This window comes from Mustela nigripes, chromosome 4, assembly GCF_022355385.1.
Source record: "Mustela nigripes isolate SB6536 chromosome 4, MUSNIG.SB6536, whole genome shotgun sequence".
NCBI lineage: Eukaryota > Metazoa > Chordata > Mammalia > Carnivora > Mustelidae > Mustela > Mustela nigripes.
In genome coordinates, this window is record NC_081560.1 from 144,855,453 (window position 1) to 144,877,468 (window position 22,016).

The 22,016-nt window shown below is 53.2% G+C and overlaps 2 protein-coding genes across 2 annotated transcripts; both read right to left on the minus strand.

Moving 5' to 3' along the window:
* Positions 1–6,773: 6,773 nt before the first annotated feature.
* MBL2 (mannose binding lectin 2) lies at positions 6,774–11,289 on the minus strand. Its single transcript, XM_059395849.1, has 5 exons — positions 11,182–11,289; positions 9,334–9,506; positions 8,782–8,907; positions 7,871–7,945; positions 6,774–7,223 (listed from the first exon to the last, which is right to left on the minus strand). Exons 2-5 carry the CDS (start codon positions 9,494–9,496, stop codon positions 6,853–6,855), a joined length of 735 nt encoding a protein of 244 aa, XP_059251832.1. The 5' UTR covers positions 9,497–9,506; positions 11,182–11,289; the 3' UTR covers positions 6,774–6,852.
* Positions 11,290–16,195: 4,906 nt separating this feature from the next.
* LOC132016551 (pulmonary surfactant-associated protein A-like) lies at positions 16,196–20,685 on the minus strand. The gene is made up of 5 exons (XM_059397914.1): positions 20,578–20,685; positions 19,773–19,967; positions 19,378–19,497; positions 18,344–18,421; positions 16,196–17,698 (listed from the first exon to the last, which is right to left on the minus strand). Exons 2-5 carry the CDS (start codon positions 19,942–19,944, stop codon positions 17,322–17,324), a joined length of 747 nt encoding a protein of 248 aa, XP_059253897.1. The 5' UTR covers positions 19,945–19,967; positions 20,578–20,685; the 3' UTR covers positions 16,196–17,321.
* Positions 20,686–22,016: the final 1,331 nt, after the last annotated feature.

Here is a 22,016-nt window from a genome sequence, read left to right on the forward strand (position 1 = left end):
ACACCACCTTTTCTGATGCCAGCCCTTGGAGTGCTTGGCAACCAGACCTCATGGGTGAAGGCGGGGGGAGGCGACGATGGCCCAGGAATGGCTTCCAGACAGAGCTCGGGAAGGGCTCAGCCCAGCCAGGCAAGGTCAGTCCCCAGAGGCCATTCTCACTGGGGGTGAGGGTCACACGTGCAACCCCGCACAAGGCACTGGATAGTCCTTCTGTGATTACTGAGGCTGTGGGGTCTTAGGCGAACAGGAAGCTGGACTTGGCAGGTACACCAGACTGGAGTGGACAGGAAGTCACTTTGCACACACCATCCAGATCCTTTGGTGAGAATGGCAGGGTTAAATGGCTTTCTGGGTCTCATTCAGGCTGAGTAGCAGATACTTGATGCATTTTGTCTGCCCCAGACGTAGGGGAGGAGAGCCTAGTGTGCTGTTTGCCATTCCCACCTTAGTGGGGGGCACTGCTTTGCAGGTCCTGAGGGAGCCCAGCAAGGCAGGTGCCCCTGAGTTTCATCAGGGAGCCAAGCGAAGGCCCTTTCTGAACCTCTGCCGGACTCCTGATGCTCCCACCAGCTGGGCGGCCAGCTTTAGGAGGACAGCTATCACCCCGTAGATTGTCTGACAGGTGGACAGCATGGTCTTCTGTCTTCGAGACCCGCAGGGGATCCCCCATCCCTCTGTGTGCTGGGCCCTCTGCCAGTGCCCAAGGGGTGCCCAGGCGCTCTCCCAAGTCTCCTTACTTGCAGGTCCTCAGCCTGCACTCCTCAGTACTTTTGAGAGGATGAGAGGTCACTACCAAGATCCCAGGTAAACCTCCTTGCTGGGAGGGGGGATGGCAGGGAATGGGGTCTAAAAAGCCCAGGGCCTGATTCTGATTGGCCTCGAGAGAGAGGTACCCAGAATGTGCACGGGGAGCCCAGTGGGAAGCCCACAAACCCAGCCTCCAAAGGGTGAGCCCTGAGGTCCTGTCCCTGAGGGGATTCTGAAATTGCCCTGGATGCAGAGGAGGAGGGTGGGGGTGACACGTGGATCCTGCCCTAAAGAACCCAGGTTTGGAAATGAGACAGACACGCAGACAAGGAGCAGAGAATCCCACTAGTGCTGAGGGCTTGTTGGACACTTTTAATGCAGAGGGAGTGTGCATCTGGTTCTGGCCTGAGGGATAGAGGAGTTTAGGAAAGACATTCCAAGTGGGTGTAGCCCCAGGGCAAAAGAGGAGAGGAAGAAGGCAGGAGCTTCGGAAGTAGCAAAGGGCTCCTGAGAAGCTCCCCCTCTTTCCTTCCCCTGGGAACCCCCCTTTTGCTCCCCCAGCAATCTCTAGGAGTTTGCTAGCCTGATCCTAGAGACAGCCAGCAGAGGGCAGCAGGAGGCCATGGCTCAGCCCTCAAGGCCACAGGCTGTGCCCATCGCCATATTTCAAAGAATATTTGGCTGTTTCTCTCTGGAGTCCCGCTTGAAGCTGAGTCAAGTTCCCGAGAAGCCTGTCGGGTCCCACGTTTTGAGGCAGGACTGAAATCCAGTCACTCATTTGCTCACTCAACCACCACTGTCTGCAGGTGCGATTTCCAGCCCTTTCCTGGGGCCCTGGGACAGCGGGAGTGAGGGACCCGGTATTGTGATCTTCACCACAGCAGCGGGCACAAACAACCCCATGAAGGGCCACAACTGTTATCCCAGCTTTACAAAGAAGGGACCTCCAGCATGGGATGTGTGTGACTTGCCCAGGGTGACACAGCCACGAAGGGGTAGGGCCAGGGTTTGAATCCAGGCCGTCTGGCTCAGAGTCTTCTTAATGGCTTTGCTTCACAGTTATAACTTGAATGAGTAAATGGTCGAGATGATTCCAGGTGACTAGAATTGCTAACAAGAAAATAAAATGGAGCATTGTAATGGTGACTGGGGTTGGGGTGGCGGGGCAGGGGGGAGTGTGGTGGGGTGGTGGGTTGGGGGGTGGGCAGGGGAGTGGGGTAGGGAAGGGGGCGGAGCACATTAGCACCTGGACAGTCTCTCTGGGGCCCAGCTCAGGGCCCCTTGTGGACCCTTTTGTCTGTGACCGAGCACCTACACACCTCACCCAGAGCCCCTGGAACTCCCCGAACCATGCCTCCTCAGCGAGCAGTGTGCAGAGAGAGGCCTGGACCCAGGCTGGGGGAAGGCCAAGGCTGAGCTCCCTCATGACGGGACGCTGGGACTTTTGAGCACTGGGTCTGTTGGTTTCCATACAGACACTCACACACTCACACGTGCACAAACATACGTATAAATAGCCCCCAAATCCATGTACACACAATCCCATGGACACAGTCTCACCTGCCCAGTGCCTCACCTCTGAGGCTCCCCAGAGCTGTTCTAGGCCCAGACCCACTCCCCAAAGTCACACCCTGGAAGGTCGGGCCCTGGAAATGCATAGGGAAGGATTCCGGTCAGCAGTCGCTTCCAGACTGCTGGAAGTCACTAGTGGGAGATGGACGGCTGAGGGAGATTATTTGGTCTCTGACAGTATGGAGTTAAGCGGGACTCACGTCACCTCATGAAGGGCCTACGGGAAGAGAGGAGCCCAGGCCTCCCTGCGGAGGTGAGATGCAGGCAGAAAGCCTTATAGTATTTCTCGGGCCAGTGGTTTCATGGGGATTGCCTAGGGATCTCGAGAAAATGACAGATTTCTGAGGTTTTGATTCATTGCATCCAGGGTGGGGCTGAGAGCCTATGATTTTGTCCAGCATCTCATGCAGTTCTCCTGGTCCCTACTCTGAAGAGCTGCATGATGGGGACAAAAACACTGTCGTCCAGGACAGAGCATGCCACACTTGGGGTTAGCAGGGACCTAGCCTAGCCCAAGGCATTGGGTTAGCCAGTAAATGGCTACTTGTATCCCACTTCTTTAGAGCGTGACACATGTGCTTGCCTGGTCAATGCACTGGTCCGTAGCTGGAGACGCTGTCTCCTCCCCACACAGGTTGCTGCTGGGATGGGGAGCACTCCTTCCCAGAATCTGAGCCTGGAGCTCCGCCCATCTTCCCAGCACTCCATCAGCCACTCAGGGTCACAGGGCAGCAACGCTTTGCAAAACCCACTTCCCAGCATCTCCAAAGCCAAACCCCACAGTGACATTCAATCCTTCCTGGTGAGTGAGAAGAAAGTCCCTGATTCCCGGCAGGCTCCACAGAGCGGTTAACAGTCATGAGCAAACAACATTCCAGGTCAGAGGGTCTCTCCACGACACATGATCGGACTGGCCCCTGGTGCTGGTCGATCTCTGACAGCCACAGAGAAGGGAGGTGGGATGGTCCCAGGCAGGAAGGGGATTTGAGGAATGAAATCTGGGCCTCCAGTTGGTACCCCAAGTCGCCCTCCACTGGCTTGGGGCATGGCTAAAATTGAGATCAGCAGAACTATAGGACTCCAAATAAAGATGACCCAGCAGGAGCAAGGTCTTACAATACCAGGATCTAAACTCGGGCTGAAGCCTGGGCCTTCAATGTTGTGAGCTTTGGCCCAGGAAGCAAATTACAGTTACACTGGGTGTGTCTGTACTTCCGTAAGAGACCGTTGATTTTTAGATGTAATTTAAATTCAGCGTTCCCATTTTGAGAACAGGGCATAGTTGCCATTCTAACTTACTCATACTGGCTTTCTAGGGACTCGAGAAGTAGGTGGTTAAGTGTTTGGGCCACAGTTTGGACAAAATTCAATTGACAGGTAATAAAACCTGAAAACAGTTCTCAGATCCTTTGCCCGTGAAATAGGCCCCGCGTCTCTGAAACTCTGTGTAACTCTTGATTCATACAACTTTCAAAGGAAGAAGTCCATTATAGACCAATTTCCAGATAGGGAGACTGAGGCCCTGAGAGCCAACCCGCCACTCAGTGCATTAGTCAGGGAGCTAACCTCAAACCGCAGCCTCCCTCTTCCAAATCCTGATCTGCCCACCCGCCCAGCCGCCTCTCCTTCAGCCCTAACAGAGCGCACAGAGAGCCAGGCCTGGTTCTTCTCCTGGGTATGACCCCAGAGTCACGGCCCCAGTCCCACAGAGGTCTGAACAGCAGCTTCCTTTTCCTGAACGTTCTGAGGCATGACCTTTAGGTTCTTCCTCTTTGCAAGAGGCAGCAAAGGAAGACTGCAGCGAGGATGCCTCTCCCAGTTCCCTGGTCCAAAACAAAAACAAAACCAAAATGAAACAAACAAACAAACAAAACTGCCTGGGGATGCAATGGCCGAAGTTCCCATGGCATCAGAGCAAACAACAGGCCTCGAGAGGATTGTGCTCACTGGAGCCCCTAAGGTGTGTCCTTGGAGCACCTCCCTCCACCACATGCCTCGTCCAAGAGATGTTAACTGTGGTGTGCTCCATGGGAAAGGAAACTGCCTGCCCCTAGCCCTTGGGAGAGGGAGAGAGACCATGAATCTGTCATTTCCCTCTTCTTCCAGATCCTGGGAAGCCTGGAGGAATTGCAATTTCTGTCTTTGGACTCTGATGAGGGTCCTGCATCAGCAGATCGGCTCTGCCTTCCCTGGAGCTAATTTGCACAGCGCCCCACTTCGGGATGAGACGGCACAGGGAGGCGGGGACCTCAGTTCCAGGTTGAGTGAAGAACAGCAGCCTGGGGTTCATTTAGAGAGAGGAGCCCTGACAACATGATCAGATTCTAGATCAAGGAAGAACAAGGGAGAAAGAATCCTGCAGGGGGAATGGAAGGATCCGAGCTTGTCCTGTAGCTTTCTCCCGCATTGCCCTGATTTAGGAGGCAATCTGGACATCCTGGGAAACCATCCACTTGAAATACATGCTTTAACTTCTGCCGCTTTATAGCTAAAGAGACTGTCCTTTATGCATGGTATAAAGGAGGGTGGACGTGACCCCCACCCCCTTACATAAATAAGAAGGAATTACATAATGGTTATCTGTCTGGGTCCCCCCCCCCAGGATTTTTATTTATTTATTTCACACACACACACACACACACACAGTGAGCACAAGCAGGGCAAGTGGCCAGCGGAAGAGAGGGAGAAGCAGACTCCCTGCTGAGCAGAGAGCCCGATGTGGGACTCAGTCCCAGGACCCTGGGATCATGACCTGAGCTGAAGGCAAAGGCTTAACAGATGGAGCCACCCAGGCGCCCCATCTGTCCGTTTCCCCATTTTTGTCTTGGCTATGACAAAATTCAGAGTATAACTTCAGTGCTCACTGATGGAACTTCTCTTGTTTGGGGTTGCTGTGTGTATCTTCTTTCCTTCTAAAAAGTTTCTGGTCTTCCCTTTTCCATCTGTGCCTCCACACTGTGAGCAGCTCCCCCTCCCTTTGGTAAGCCACGTGGGTTTGCACTGAAAACAGAACCATTCTGCTCGGCGTCACAAAAATTCTCTTCCCTTTGTCCGTAGGGATGGTGCCTGGAGAAGAGCCTCACAGAAGATTCAGTGACAGGACAGCCTGCATGTGTTAGAGGCCAAGGACACAGGTCCTGTCACCGTCCCCCTGCCAGTGTCAAGGCCACCAGCATGTCTCCGAGGCCTGGTGCTCCCCCTAAATATTGGGTGTTCTCTCTGATAATTTAGATGCAAAGGAAAGTACTTCTACAAGAATAGTTCATTAAGGGGAAGTGGCCCTTGGTCCATTCATAAATATTTTCTAACCTCATCTTGTGAATGGTGCACACTTGAAGCTGGAATTAACATTCCTCCCTCGGTTTGCTGCGTGGACTCATATCATCTCAGCTCTACTTACTCTGAAGTTCCTGGAAACCATCCCTGGTCACCAGCAGGGCTGCTGGCCAAGACGGCAACAGAACCCTGCTCAGAGGGAGGGTTTTTTTTTCTTTTCTTTTTTTAAAAGATTTTATTTGTTTATTTGTCAGAGAGAGAGGGAGAGCACAAGCAGGGGAAGCAGCAGGCAGAGGGAGAGCTGAGCAGGGAGCACGATATGGGACTCAGTCCCAGGATGCTGGGATCATGACCTGAGCTGAAGGCAGAAGCTTAACCCACTGAGCCTCCCAGGCGTCCCCATGGGGCATTTTGTCTGGTGACCCGATGCTGCTGCATGATCTGACAGGGTGACGTCCATAATTTGAATGATGCTAGATAATTTGACAGGGTGTGAAACTTACCTTTGGGGAGTGTTTCTTCTTGTCTCTAAAATAATGGACCTGTGGACTTAGGCTGGGACCAGGATGTCACAGAGGGAGGGGGAGGCTGAATGTGCAGGGATGGAGACCTGCGCTGTGGAGAGGGACACAACCCGCTCAGGCGTTGCCTCCTCCATGATGCTGGTGTACAACACAGTATCAAATCGGTGTCCTCAAGGTATGCAGGAGGGAAAAGCTGCCACTTGGGCAGGGTGAGGGGACTCCTGGAACTAACCCTTGTTACCCATGGGGGATACTGCCGGGTGTTCTGGTCTGGGGGTGCAGCTCACGGACAACCAAGCACAGCATCCATGTCCCGCAGGGCCGGGCTGGCCATGGGCAGGCACGGAGGGCAGAAGACATTGGCATCCCGTAGTGGCAACACATGGGAGAGAAGAACGGCATCTCCTGAGGCTGAAGTCTACTGTTCTGACACAGACTGTCCTTCCACAGGTCTGTCTGGTGGGCCGAGGGGTCCTCACTGAGGAAGGAGGGGACTGAATTGATCATGTTTATGGCTGACTCTGACCTGTTGCTGTGCTCTTAGGCAGGACCAGAGACCCTCAGACTCTGCTGTCAACCTCTTCTTGCTTCCTCATTCCCAGACCCTCCCCCTTTATTTCCCTCCCATCATCCCCCTGAAGGAATGAGTCAACATTAGGAGAGCCATGAATTCTCTTTGAGCAGGAGAGAACAGAGCAGGGAGGTCAGGAAGGGGGCTGAGGTAGCTGCCTCCTCAGGCTGGGAATTCACAGACGGCCAGGTGGGGGATGCTACAGGAGATGTCATTCCAGAGCCCGTCCTCCAGGATGGTCACGCAGTCCTCCCCGCTGGCATCGTTAGGCTCACCGGTATTCCAGTTGCTGTAGGTCACGCTCTCCCCTGTCACATACATAAACTGACCCTCCGTCACCTCATCCGTGATGCCCAGGAAGGCCGTGCTCTTGGCCACATCCTGGATGGCTTTGTTCTCTTCGGCATTCCTAGGGGACGCCACAGTGCCCTGGAGCTCGGCGCACAGAGCCTTCACTTTGGAAAAAGTCATCTCTTCACCATTGGTCACGTAGAACTTCTTCCCAGTCTTTTTGCCCAAGGAGAAGGTTAGCACTGAAATCACAATGGGTAGGAGAGGTTGACCAGGCTTGGGGTTCAGCCCAGGACACTAGGGGGGAAAAGCCTTGCTCTGGGAACTCAGGACTCAGAAAAATAGCCCCATGCTCAACCACCAGGTCAGATCCTAGTAAGGAAGCCCTCCTCAGCTGTAGAGCAAGCAAGTCCATGGCGGAAAGCTCACAGTCCCTGGGAGATCCCACCCCGCAGATGAACACCTGTTACAAACTGGCCCGGTGCAGGGGGTGCTTGGGCCTTCCTGCCGGGCTTGGGATCCAGGTGTGCATGGATAGCCATCTGAGCCAAGGGGGTGCGGAAGAAAGAGGCAGGATTCTAGAGGAGGCAGACTTTCGCATCCAGTCCTTCCTTCACTACTTCCTAGCTCCGGGACAGTGAGGGAATTATCTATATTTCCCGGACCGACCTTTCCTCCCCTGTAAATGAAATGGGTCTAAGCCCCACAAATAGGACCGGTGAGAGGATTGAATGAAACTACACTGCGAGGGAATGCCAACCTAGCACGGGCCACGGGATATGGTAAGTGTTCATAAATGTTAAACCTTGTCCACCTTCCCCTGAAACTGAGAGCACGCCAGAAAAAGGTGAGAGCCGAAAACGCCCTGGGGTGCAGAAAGCAAGCTTACACTTTTTGACATGGTCCAGTTCTGATTTCAGGCTCGTTATCTCCCTGTCCAGGTTAGCCAGAATCATCTCAGCAACTGTGAAGCAGTAGGAAGAAGGGCATTTAATGAGAAGACCGTCAGTTGGAGAGGAGAGTGTGGGGTGAGCTTACTGAAAAGTATGCTTAGTCTAGAAAAACAAGAAACCAAAATGAGGCAAAAGGAAGAAAACCTCTGGATTCCTACCTTCTGAGATACTCTTAGTAGCTTTTGTAAACTATTAACTCTGAACTAATAATAATAATAATAATAAATAACTTATAAATTATGACTGGATCTTTTTGTTCACATAGTGCTTAAATGGTGCAATATTGTAACTATTTATAAGAACGAGCCCAACTCATTATTCTTCCTTTTGAAAATTGTCCTTAATTATTCTCTTTCATTTCTTATTCCAGGCAAACTTTTTAATACTCTTATAATTTTGATGGGCCAGCTGGTGGGTATTAACAAGAAGTCATCATTTCACTTTTGTTGGGACTGAATTTATGTCCTTTGACCTTGAATCAAGTTGCCGTGACGTTCCCCATGATTCAGGGGTCCTAGGAAACTGACCATTATCACGGCACTCTTTTGACCCTACACACAAAGCCGGCCGCCGAGAGGACACCGCTGTTCCCTCCCAGCCTGGAGACACACACAGACTGTGTCTGCTGAGGAAGAGCCAGGGCCCGTCTCCCACAGAGCCCTGGGAGGCACAGGGTTTGGAAGTCTGCCCTCGGGAGTAAGGGTCAGGGGAACGAGTGTACCCAGTCGGAAGCAGTTTGGCATCTTCCAATGGAGCAGGAGGAATAGGAACCACCTCCCACCTGACCCTTAAGGCCCCAGAGCCTTGGGTCCCCTAGGCCCACACTGGACTGGGGTGAGTTCCTTACCTGAACTATCTCCATGGTCTCCTTTGGGGCCCTTTGGTCCTGGAGCCCCAGGAACCCCAGGAGCCCCGACATTTCCTGGAGGCCCCAGTTTTCCTGGAGGGCCCTGCAAACCTCGGAGCCCTTGTCCTGTTGTAAGAGGAAGGAAAAGTGACTCAGGGGCTGTGGCTCCTTCTCCTTTTCCAGAAGTTCAATGTGATTTACCATGACCCCAGAGAAACTCCAGTGAGCCAGTGGTGGCCCAAAGAAAAAAGATTCTCCTGCTCTCCAGCAGACAGCCTGTGCTAAGGGCCAGTTCCCCGAACAGGCAGGACGTCTGCTCTCTACAGGTGACCACACATCGAGGATTCCCGTGTGGAAATCTGGGCTCCAGCAGAACCAGAGAAGCATCTTTATTTTTCGAGGGAACGACCTTTCACAAGAATGATCCTAAGTGAATGGTCACGTGGCTATAAGTGAAAGATGAGTGTTGTCCTGTCTCTGCTAGACATCTTTTAGGGAACGGTCTCCCGTGGCGGGTAAAGATTTAGGAAGTCAGAGCAGCCTGCTCTGTACCTGGCTCGCCCTTTTCTCCCTTGGGTCCGTCTCGCCCATCTCTTCCCGGGATGGCACAGGTAACCACTGAGCACGACTTCTGGGCATCGCCCGAGATTTCTGCTTCTGAGTTGGCTGCTGTCAGCACACACAGAAGGACAGGAAGAGACGAAAACAGGAGCATGATCCTGAACCTTAGGGTGGAGAAAGTCAAGGGAAATAATTCTCTCTCTCCTCTTGCTTTGTCAGCCTTTGCTGACCCCATCCGCTGTGCCGGACCCTGTGCTCCGGGCAAGAGACCCAGAAGGGACCGTCGCGGCTCTTGGCTCTGCATTACTCCCAAGCTACGGGAGAGACAGACAAGTGAAAAGTAGTAGAGGTAGTTCAGTGCTGAAACAAGGGTAATCTAACAGTCGCACATGCAAGAGTGAGGCACCAGGGGCCTGTGGATTCGAGCCTTGGGAAGTTAGGCCGCCCCCCATACATGAGAGCCCACATGCTCTGGTGATCACAAACGAACGGCTTCTGTGGTCTGGCAGAAAGACAGAGAGCTCAGCACCTGCGCGAGCTTTGGCTCCTCTTTCTTGATTCCCTTCTTGAGGTCCCAGGGAGCCTCAGTTTCCCTTTTCTTCCCCTTCCTATGGGCTCTAAAGTTAGACTCAAACTCCAGCAGGTAACCTGAGGTCCCACAAGACCCATTTCTCAGCAGGACCTGGTTTCTGACATCCTTTTGCTCATTCCACGTAAGAACGCTGTCCTTCACTGCGGGCCACGGCAGCCCTGGGGATCAGTCCTAGTTGTTTCCCTGTCAACCTGCCAATCATCTTGCGGCAAGTCTCTACCCTGCGACAGGCACTTGGGGGTAGGGGGTGGGCTCAGGACCCAGGGTGCCCTGAGGCAGGCTCCTGACTCTCAGAATAGAACCTCCTTTGGTCCTTGATCCCGGCTAGACGAGACAGAGTTCTCCCTCCTTGGCTTGAGATTTTCCACTGAGAGGTCATTTTTGCCGGCCAGAACCCAGGCTCCTGAAATTTCAGTTCACGCTGCATCCGGCAGCCTGCCAGCTCTTGCTCCTTCTCCTGGCGGGCTCGTCTGCAGGCTGCCCAGAGGCCTCCCCAGCTCTGTGCCCCGAGCCAGCCGTCAGATTACCATTCAGCTTCATGCCCAAGCCAGCCCCCTTTCCAGAAGCTTGGCAGCCCAGCCCCCGTGGGCCTGTCTGGCCTCTCATCCCAGAGTCCCTGTCCTTCTCTCCCTCGCTGCTTCCTTGCCCTTGCTCGCCTTCCCTGGCCTGTCTGCTGCCTTAACCTTTCCTTTCCTGCGGGACACAGTGAGGAGTATTGAGTTCCTTTTTAAAAAGGTTTTTATTTTTCTGACAGAGACATAGAGAAGGAGCACAAGAAGGCAGAGTGACAGACAGAGGGAAAGGGAGAAGCAGGCTCCTCACTGAGCAGGGAGCCCAACACAGGGCTTGATCCCATGACCTGGGATCATGACCTGAGCCGAAGGCAGCTGCTTAACCCACTGAGCCACCCAGGTGCCCCAGAAGAGAACTTTCTTGATCACTTTCATCTCCACCTTTCTTTTTTCTATCTTTTTTCTTTTCTTTTCTTTTTTTCCACTTCCCTGATCATGCTGGAGGCCAGGGTGAGAGCTTAAACATGTTGTTGGCAGACATAGCCCACTTCCATTTTTCCCTTTGCCTGACAAGACCACCCTTTCATTTGCAGAAAGGTCAAATGGACCCTGAAAGGATATAAAAGTCCCAGGTCAGATGGACACAGAGGCCCTGTGTGGGCCTGACCACCCCACCCAAGCCCCTGCTGGACCCTTGGCCCAGGCCTTTCCCTCCATCCTCCAGAAATGACTTACTGAATGTCTCCTCAAAGCACTGGGGCTATGGCCGGGAAGCAGGTCCTCTAGACCACAGACGTTAGGCCCAATTAACCTTATGGCCAGGGACAGTGCTGGACCAGCCTTCAACCCCAGATTAATAAACAACTATCCTCAGAACCAGTGTCTACTGGGGCGGCTGTCCAGCGCCAGTGCTGGGGTGTGCGGCCCAGCACTAGGCAGCTCACTACTTGAATAGCCCAAACACCTCCTCCTGCTCGTCCCTCCTGAGCATCCAGCTCTGTCCATCTGATTCCCCAGAATTGTAGTCTGGACAATAGTCGACCCCCCCCGATATTTATTTCTAGAATAGACACGATTAGACATTCTACCAAACACACACTCATGCGTGAGCACACACGTCCACACACACCTACACGTACAGGCTCCCCCCTCTGTGTCCACTGCTCTGACTCGTTCAGACTTGTGTTTGGTTTATGGTGGGGATGGGGGCTGGGAGGGGTTAAACACTGAGTCGCCTTATTCCTCCCTTCTCCTTCACAACATTTACCGAAGGTCCTCTTTTTGGATGAGGTGCAGACGTCCCAGGGTGAGGCCCAGGGAAGGAAGTACCTGTAGGTGCTTCAAGTTCACAGCTGGATGTGAGCACTTGCACTGAAGCTACTGCAGCCTAGGACACTTGTCTCTGTCTTTGCATGATTATTATCATTCACTTTGTAGTTCAACTATTCTCTCTGGAGAAAGGGCTTCCCTCTAATATTTAATTTCAAGTAGCCACTCCCTCGTGTCTGTCTTTCTTTCTTTCTTTTTTTTTTTTTTTAAGATTTTATTTATTTATTTGACAGAGATCACATGTAGGCAGAGAGGCAAGCATGAGGGGGCCGTGGGGTGGGGGGGAGCAGGCTCCTCGCTGAGCAGAGAAACTGACACAGGGCTCGATCCCAGGACCCTGAGATCATGACCTGAGCCGAGGGCAGAGGCTCAACCCACTGAGCCCCTCAGGTGCCCCCCATCGTGTCTTTCTGTTTTAATTCTTTGCCCACTAGAGATACACCTATACGACTGACTGTCTTGTTTATTTAGTGGCACATTCGTCGACCACCGCCCTCCTTTAGAACAAGAACTCCTTCAGAACAGGGATCTTGTCCTCGGCTGTTACGGCCCCACTCAGAGCGGTGCCTGGAAGCAGTCACGGCAGCTGGATAAACAGAGAAGGCAGGAGTCCCTCTGCCTCCTCCTCTGAGCAGCCCCCCTGACTGCTCGCCAGCCAGAGCTAATGTCATTGTCCACGTTCCCAGCTACTTTTCTAGGGCAGGTGCTGTGTTTGCTTCACTGACTTGTCTCCACGGGGCACCCCAGGGTGGGGCACACAGGACGGGTCCCCTGAGAGAGTGGGGGCAGAGCGGGGAGCAGAGCCCATGAGCCAGAGCCAGGGGTAGACCCATCCACACGGTACCTCCGCACCTGGTTTCCAGCAGCATCCACTTATCTCCAGAGTCTGATCAAGTGGCCTTTTTCAAGTCCCTGACCTGACCTTTGGTTCCTGCCCTCCCCCAAATTTACACTTGCTCTTTGAAACACTCAGTCTTATCAAACGGCTCGAGAGGTTTGCCTTTTCCCTGGTGGGGAGTCAGTGCGGGGCCACTTCCCTTGGACTCTGCTTTGTGATTGGGGTTCTGGCTTCTCAAGGGTCATCAGCTCTGTGTACTCAAAGTCACTATGCCCCGCTCGGCAGCCCTCCTAGATTCCTGGGCCCCCCTGGACAGAAGACCCCTGGCAAGGTTGTGTTTCCTGCTGCCATTGACATGACTTTGAAGGGCCCCAGGCCCAGAGGACAAAGAACATCCAGCCCACGCAGCAAATGGGCAGACCTCCCAGAAAGGCAGGAATGTGAAGCAGAGAATTACATAAACCAGGACCCTCTATGCTACAGACCAGAGGGAAAGTGGCTCAGGGAAGTAGGGGAGATAATATGGCAGGAAGTAAGAGGGATGAGCTAAGAAAGGGACAAGAAAGCCTAGACTTTGCTGGGGAAAGAGCCTCCTTTGAAGATGCATATTCTTTAGTCTGTCCTCACGTAGGCCTGGGTTTTTTGTTTTATCTTTAAGATTTTATTTATTGGGGCACCTGGGTGGCTCAGTGGGTTAAACCTCTGTCTTCAGCTCAGGTCATGGTCTCAGGGTCCTGGGATTGAGCCCCGCAACTAGCTCTCTGCTCTCTGCTCCCCGCCCCCACCCCGGCCTGCTGCTCTGCCTACTTGTGATCTCTCGCTCTCTGTCAAATAAATAAAATCTTTAAAAGAAAAGATTTTATTTATTTATTTGAGAGAGAGCGAGAGAGAGCAGAAGAGGGGGTAAGGACAGAGGGAGAAGCAGACTCCCCGCTGAGCAGAGAGCCTAAGGCAGGACTCAATCCTGGGGCTCCAGGATCACGACCTGAGCCAAAGGCAGTCACTTGACCGACTGAGCCACCCTGGTGCCCTAGGCCCGGGTTTTTTAATGCATGTTACACAATAATATTATTCTGCCAAGGTGATTATTATTGAATTTGGCTATTTATGCCAAGATGAAAAATAGTTTTTCAAGTATCTCAGCTTGTCACTCCCTAGTGCACCATAGGGACTTTCATGCTAGGTGCCTCAGGATTTTCTCAGATGGAGATCCGCTAAGTTCAAGGTCCCCTTGTAAAAATTACCAAACACAGTAGAAATTAAGCAGAATGAAAGCTGACTGACACTATAAGCTTCCGAAGGAATCCTCCCAAGATAGCTGCCTCTCTTTAATAGATACATTGATATTTTTATGTTTATTTATTTTTAAAGATTTGATTTATTTATTGTCAGAGAGAGTGTGAGAGAAGGAGAGAGAGCATAAGCCGGGGGAGCGGCAGGCAGAGGGAGAAGCAGGCTCCCCGCTGAGCAGGGACCCTGACATGGAACTCGAATCCAGGACCCTCAGATCATGACCTGAGCTGACTGAGCCACCCAGGTGTCCCAAATTGATATTTTTTAAAAGACAGTATAAGAAAGAAAGAAGTATAGGCGCCTGGGTGGCTCAGTGGGTTAAGCCTCTGCCTTCAGCTCAGGTCATGATCCCGCGGTCCTTGGATCGAGGCCCACATTGGGCTCTCTGCTCAGCCGGGAAACTGCTTCCCCGTTCTCTCTGCCTGCCTCTCTGCCTACTTGTGATCTCTGTCAAATAAATAAATAAAATCTTCTAAAAAAAAGAAAGAAAGAAGCAAAGAAAGAATGAACATTTAAACAATCGAATTAATGAATTAGAATAAGGAAATAATATAAAGTTAATAATATAATTTTTCTTAAAAAAACATGTTCTTTACAAGAACAAAATAAATAAACTTGGCAAATCTGACCAGAGAAGTTTGGATTACCGTTGCTGATATTTTATGTCTCCACATCATAGAATTACACGTTCATGCCCTTGGCCATGGTATATCGTGGAGTCTGTCCCTGGAGTACGTGGGGTGCTCTATGTCCCACCCCCTGCAACATTCGGCTTGGCCATGTGACCGTGAGCAGACACAAGAGGAACAGCAGCTTTCCATATGCTTGGGCATTTAACCCAGGCTCTTCTGGTTTTTCCAATCATGGGAGAATATGTCTTCGCTAATACTAATATTGGATTAATTAAACAATGTGGAGCAGACACAAACCCACCTGAAAGCCAGAAGTCAAAAGTAGCTACTGACGTCCAGGCATGCATCCACAGTCAGTAGCACAGTCCCTGGAACCTGACTCGTGTATTCACAGCCCAGACCGCGCATGAACTGGCCACATGGCCTACGGCACACCACTGTGACCTTTATGAGCCTCAGTATTCTTACTCATAAAATGGGGATGACAACAGCATCCACAAAATAGGTTAAGGAGGATCACATGAGTTAGTCCAAGTGTAGTTCCGGGCACAGAGTAAGTGTGATGAGAGTATCAGCCCCTAGACCAGGGAGGGTATATCCTAGGAAGGAATGTATAGGTTTGTTTTTTTTTAAGCTTTTATTTATTTATTTGACAGAGAGAGATTACAAGTAGACGGAGAGGCAGGCATAGAGAGAGGGAGAGAGAGGGAAGCAGGCTCCCCACTGAGCAGAGAGCCTGATGTGGGACTCGATCCCAGGACCCTGAGATCATGACCTGAGCGGAAGGCAGCAGCTTAACCCACTGAGCCATCCAGGCGCCCAAAAGAATGGTTTAATATCAAAAACTAAATCCATGTAACTCACTAATAAAATATATAACAAGTTTGAACGAGAGTCATAGAGCAGACATGTATAATCTGGAAGCTTGAAGTTCACCCTATTCTCAAAATAAAGGGGCACCTGGGTGCTCAGTGGGTTAAAGCCTATGCCTTCGGCTCAGGTCATGATCCCAGGGTCCTGAGACTGAGCCCCGCATCGGGCTCTCTGCTCGGCAAGGGGCCTGCTTCCTCCTCTTTCTCTGCCTGCCTCTCTGCCTACTTGTGATCTCTGTCTGCCAAAGAAATAAATAAAATATTTTTTTAAAAAAATGAATACATGACCTCACAATGTTTCATACAATCTTCTCCCCAGAACCCTGCATTGCAAACTTTGTAGGACTGATTGATTGATTTGACAGAAAGCCATAGCGAGAGACAGGGAACACAAGCATGGGGGAACTAGAGAAGGAGAAGCAGGCTCCCCTGCACACCACCACCTTCGCGCTATGGGAAACATTGAGGTGGCAGAGTGGAAAATGGAAGGCATGGTATCACCACCCACAAAGGAACCGTGTGGGTTTAGCTCAGGAGATATCTTAATGCCGGCCATCAGCACGAATGCCCCTACGTTCTTCCAGATGTTTTCCGTAGCTTGCCATATGTTTGTACGACTTAAGGGTGCAAAGCAGTTTGCCCCTCCAACCCAACAAAGAAGGCATTCCCTGAGATGGAATTCTCCATGTTTTTGAGGTAAGTGGGGGCTCAGAGCCAGAGTTAATTTGATTTCTAGAAATACACAAACTTTTTGTTTCTTGAAACCCAAGCAATGAAAACTCATGTTAAGGCAGTCATGGTTTATTACACTTCAGTCGCCTCTGTCCGTAAGAGGCGAGGTGGTTACGAGCATAAGCTTCTGGTTTGGGTAGACACGTTTGAATACAGCCTCTGCCACTTGCTCCAAGTCATACAATTCAGAACATTTAACTTCTCTGAGTTTGTGTCCTCAATAAAAATGGGGGGAAATCAGGCGGGGCCCGTGGCATTGTGTAGAGATTAAATCCTATTCCATAAGATGTATTAGATGTATTAGAAGTGCTTGGCAAGGTTCTGGGCACAAAGACTTGGCAGAGTACGCTATTTGTATGCTCACTAAACATCCAGTGGTGTGGTGAGAGGTGTGAACACCTCACTGAGATCCAAAATAGGTGTGGATACGTCCATCAGCTGAAAGTTACTTGGATTATGTCTGGGTCGGGGGTGAGATCTTCCCTAGGGGTGTAAACTGGCTGTTTTCAGTCAGGGAGTTGGGAGGCAACCCAAGACTCAAGGCAATTATTAGGGTTAGGTTGGCCTCCCGCACATGCCGAGGCATCCCCCAGCTCTCCAACCTCACAGAGACACTGACCAGATGTGCCCTCATAGGCTCCAGGCTGCCAGAGAATCCCAAATGCGTCCTTAGCCCCACACATATGGAATTCCCCAGAAGCACCCCCTACACACCATTGTGCTTGATCAGAACTGCCAAATCTTGATGAGGTTGGGCAGTGGGTAGTCTGCAGAGGGAGAGGAGAGGGGCCTGGGAAGCAGGCACCTGCTGTGTGATTCTGGAGGGAACTTCCAACCCAGGACCTCACTGTTGCATCTGGCTATGAAGAAACCGGACAAGAAGAAGAAGAAGGAAGTCTCCAACTCTTGCCCAAGGGCAAGGTTAGGAGGGGCACCTGGAATGCAGGGCTGAGAGGGGCTGGGGGGAGGGGGGAGGGACATGTCAGACTGATTCCTGATGATGAAGTGGGCAAGGGTTCCGGACCTGACCAGGGAGGGGAGTGGCTAAGAATGCCTCCTGCGCGAGGGGCCACAAATACATTTTGCTGGGGAGGAGCTGTAGCATCTCAGAGATCAGGCTCTGGCTGGAGGCTGGATGGCAACGCAGGGCCCTATCTACCCGGCCACCCAGGGGCCTTCTCAAAACTCACAGACGGCCAGCCGGTACTGCAGGCAGTTTTTGTTATTCCACTGCCCATCTGTGTACATCTCCACACACTTCTCCTTGCCCCACCCCCTGGGCTCCCCTGGGTACCAATTGGTATAATTCACAGGGGCCCCATCCAGGTAGAGGAACTCTTTGGAGTCGGGGCTCTCCATCAGGCCCAGGTACGCATACGTGTTGTACTTCTTCACGATGCTTGCGATGGCTTCGTTCTCTTCCGGGCTTGTCGGGGCAGCGATGCGGCCACCTGCTCTGGCACATAAACGTTGAATGTCCTCAAAATTTACCGACTGCCCGTTGCTGGAGAAGACCTTCTCTCCCACGACCAGCATGGACTCCTGCAAGCTGAGGACTGGAGCGGAGAAACCGAGTCAGGCCACCGACTGCTCTGGCTCATGGTCCCCGCCCCTCGCTCGGGCTCCCTGTCTTTAAGCCCGCTCTCCTCTCCTGCCCTGCCAGCCTGAGTCTTCCTCAATCCCCCTCCCTGCTCTTATCATTCTCTTCGTTCACCCATTTCACAATTACTGATCGACCATCTATTATGTGCCAGGAATTTCAATTTACAAGATTCAATAGAAAGCAAGAGAGGGGGTGCCTGGGTGGTTCAGTTGGTTAGGCAACTGCCTTCCACTCAGGTCATGATCCTGGAGTTCCGGGATCAAGTCCAGCATCGGGCTCCCTACTCAGCAGGAAGTCTGCTTCTCCCTCTGACCCTGCCCCTTCTCATGCTCTCTCTCACCAATAAGTAAATAAAATCTTAAAAAAAAAAAAAAAAACGCAAGCTAGGCAGAGAACTTATACTCCCCTGACATCGGGAGCTGAACTTTGTCTACTTCTGTCTCCTTGGAGCCATTCAAAGAATCAGGAAAGGGAAGTATCATTTTTTTCCCCCAAGACCTGCATATCCGCCCCCACTTGTCGTGTCTTGAGGTTCTAGAGCCCGATGCTGGGAATGGAGGAAACTCTGTGCTTGTAAGCCCCTGTGGAACCCCCTTACCTCCCATGGCCTGCAGGATTTGGTGTCTGAACTTGCGGAGTGTGGTTTGGAGCTCCTCATCTAAAGAAGCTGGAAGCCCTGTCAAGAGATTCCCACCCACGATCAGGGTCCAGCCAAGTAAGACTCCCACTTGCGGCCAAGCAGGCCTGACGCCAGCTGCGAGCCTTTACTTGTCCATGCCCACTGCTCGGGCCCTGGACTGTGTCTCCACACTTGTCCTTTGCTGCAGCCCTTGCACCTGCTAAGCTCCCACCTGCCCTTCTTTCCTGCCTTTAACAGCTTCTGTCCTTTAACGGCTCTGTCGGCCCACTCCTGTGGGTTTTTCTGGTTTGGGGGCAAGGTTACCCCCCCACCAAAGGCAAATGAGCTATACCCATCCTGCTCTGTCTGGCCTGGCTGAGCCATGGCATCATCTACCTGCCTGCCGGAACAGGCTTTCGCCGTGGACTCTACCCCTGATCCTGACCCTTCATCCTCCCTCAACCTCACCCCTCCCCACCCTGCCACCCAGCAGCTCGGTCAACAGTGGGCAGTTGTCCAGGAAGCAGGATTTCAAACACTGATGTAGGAAGCCGCTCTGATGGAGAGGTAGCGCTCGTTCTCTGTGCTCTCCTGACTGACCTTGGTCACCGCCCTAAGCTCTGGAGTGCCCCTCTGTATGTGGGGCTCCCATTCTCATCATCTGCCTAGCACCCACATAACCCTGTACACCTTTCAGAATGCGCCCCCTACCTTAGCCCTAGGAAGTGCCTTCCCTGCCTCCCGGCGCTGTCCTCGTCCTGCACCTGATGCCCTGCCTGTGCCCATCAGCAGTTGTGGCATGTGGAGTGCTTCTAACCCCCCAGTCCTCGCTGCGGCCGACTGCCTGGGCATCTCTGACTCCTCTCCTTGGCCTCGTCTTCTCTCACTTAGGCTGAGCAGGATGTCCTTTGCGGGCTTCCAGGGTTCTGTCTGACCCCCACCATCCCTCACGTAACTGGCCACCTGGGTGCAGTGCCTGTGTGGTTGCGGCCCGCTTGCCCTGCCCTGCTCACCTGGAGGGCCCCTCTCACCAGGCTCCCCCTTTTCTCCGCGCTCTCCAGCAACGCCAGGGGCTCCAGTCACCCCCTCAGGCCCAGGGTAGCCTGGCATTCCTCCAGGGGGGCCCATGGGGCCTGCAGAAAGAAGGGGATATGGATGTGTGTTATTGACCACCCACAGCAGAGCTGGGGCTGGTGTAAAGGGACCCCCCTTATCAGCTGAGCTGATTCACGTGTCATCCCACGGGCACTTTTCAAGGGTAACCAGTCTAAGTCCCCCAGGCAACTCCCAACTCCCACCGTGCGCCACCATCCCACCCACCGGGGGACCCAGCCCAGAGCCCAGGACAAGTGGGCCTCCTGGAAACAGGTCCCTGTCCCTCAGCTGAGGGCAGGGACTCACCCAGTACCTGGAGGCCCAGGGTCTCCTTTGACACCATCTCTCCCATCTCTGCCCGGCAAGCCGTGGGATCCGGGAGTGCCAGGGATGCCAGGGTGGCCACTACAGATATCCTTCCCGCTGTACTCGAAGCCGGACACCATCAGCACGGTGAGCGTGAGGGCCAAAGGGTGCAGCAACATGGCTTCTGTCCCCAGAGATCCTCCTGCAGTGAGAAAGCACCCCTGGCTCGTCTGATGCATTTGCAAAAGTTTCCCCATGGCTGTGCTTTGTGAAGATTCAGGCACGTGGCCGGGCCTGGGGGCCGGTGCAGGTACAGACACGACTGTGGGAAAGACCCAACTTGTCCCTGGAAACTGCCGGCATCCTCTGCGGTCTCACACCCCACCTCTGGGGCTGGAGGCGGGATGGTGCCTGGGCTGGTGAGGGGAACCTGGAGAGTCAGAGGGCCTGGCTTCTGATGCGCTCTCGGTTTACACCTCGCGGTGTGACCACGGGGACTCACATCACCTGTCTTGACTCCTGTACCCTGGAGACAATCCCGACCTTTCCCTCCTGGGTCGTGGGGAGGAGGGATGGCGTCACCCCCTCCCTCGGTCCTTATACGCTCAGCTTCCCTCCTTGCAGGGTCAGGGAATGAGGATATTGGCAAGCCCACATTTCTGCATCCATCGTTATGATTCTGGGAGTGACTCCCACGGGGAGGCCCCCTCCTTCCCAGTCTGGCCCTTAGTTACACCTGTGACCGCTGGGCTGGTTCTCTTTGCCTGCAACCCGTGCCCTGGGGAGGACCACAGGGATGGGGTTAAACTCACCCTCACAAACAGAGCCCCCCGTGCACCTCTGCCTTCAGGTCGGCGGCGTGGAGAGGCAGGCAGCCCCACTTATATGCACGCAGACTTCCAGGCTTCCTCTCCAGCCCAGAGAGGCTCCCGTCACAAGGGCCTCAGGAAGCAGCCATCTTGTTTACACAGCAACATTCCCTCCCAGAGCACTCAGGCTGGAGGGGCACTCAGGACACTCGCTAACATCTCAGGGGGTGGGACACTCTCCCCGCTGCCCGCTTTCCCAGCAGTGAGGGACGAGAGCCCTTACCCAGACACAGGTGGAGGCATGCCACGAAGGGGTCCTTCTCTCCCCATCCGACTGTCACCATCCCCCCAGATACCCACCTCCACAGGACACCATAGCAGGCAGCGCTCTTTCCCCGGGGGAGCAAACAGACCAGTCAGCCACACACAGGCTATCTCTCCACTGGCCCCTTCCTGGGGCCATTCCAGCTCCAGAGTCTCTTTGGCCCAGGGACGGGAGCCCTTTGGTTCCAGGCCACACAGAGGCCATGGCTTAGGTGGAGGGTGGTCAGGTGGTGCTAGGACAAGCTGTGTGTCTGGGGATGGGTCTCACCACTGAGCTGCCCAGCACCACCCCCTCCCTGGCCTCCCGGGGCCCTGCTTCTGGAGCCCCTGGCGAAGCAGGTGGGCACATGGTTCAGAGTCACAGGCAAACCCTTTGCGTGTTCCAGTTCCCCTGCTCAGGTAGGCTCAGCAGCGGGGAAGCAGGGCTGTGCCTGGAAGGTCACAGGAGGGCAGCAGCTCCCAGTTTGGGACAAGGGTGATGTCTATAACCTGCAGGGGTCATTGTTGTAAAGGACGGGAAACCCTGACTGAAGAAATCCCCTGTTCAGGCCACCTGATGTGGGGTTGGCGGAGGAGCTCTGTCTGGAGGGATGGTAACAATGGGGAGCTAAGGCCAGAAAAAGTCACCGTGTTTACCTGTAAGTGGCTTGAAAAATCTTGAGGTCCTCAGGCAGCGTGAGGCAACTCTGGGAAAGTGGGGGTTCAGCTAAAAGGACCCTACTCCTAGGAGCAAGGAGCCAGCCCGAACCCTGCTGCCACCTGCTGCTGCCCCACGTGGGTGCTGGTCGGGCAGGATGGGGGGCAGCATGGAACCATGAAAGGGGCTTCAGCATGACTTGGGTGAGGGAGGACTGTGCTGCAGGTGAAGGAACAGGAACGTGGGTGGATTCTGAAAGGCCTTGGCAAGGCAGCAGGGATGGCCAGGGCCGTGTGGGCAAAGGTGGGAATCTGGGACTCAGTCACACCTTAGCTGGGATTGGGAGCCGCCTCTGTTATCCGTGTGGCCTTGGTCAGGCTATATAACTTCTGAGCCTTGGTTCGTTCTTTCTTTCTTTCTTTCTTTTTCTTTCTTTCTTCCTCTCTTGTTTTTTTCGTAGAGTCTGACCAGTATGTTCCCA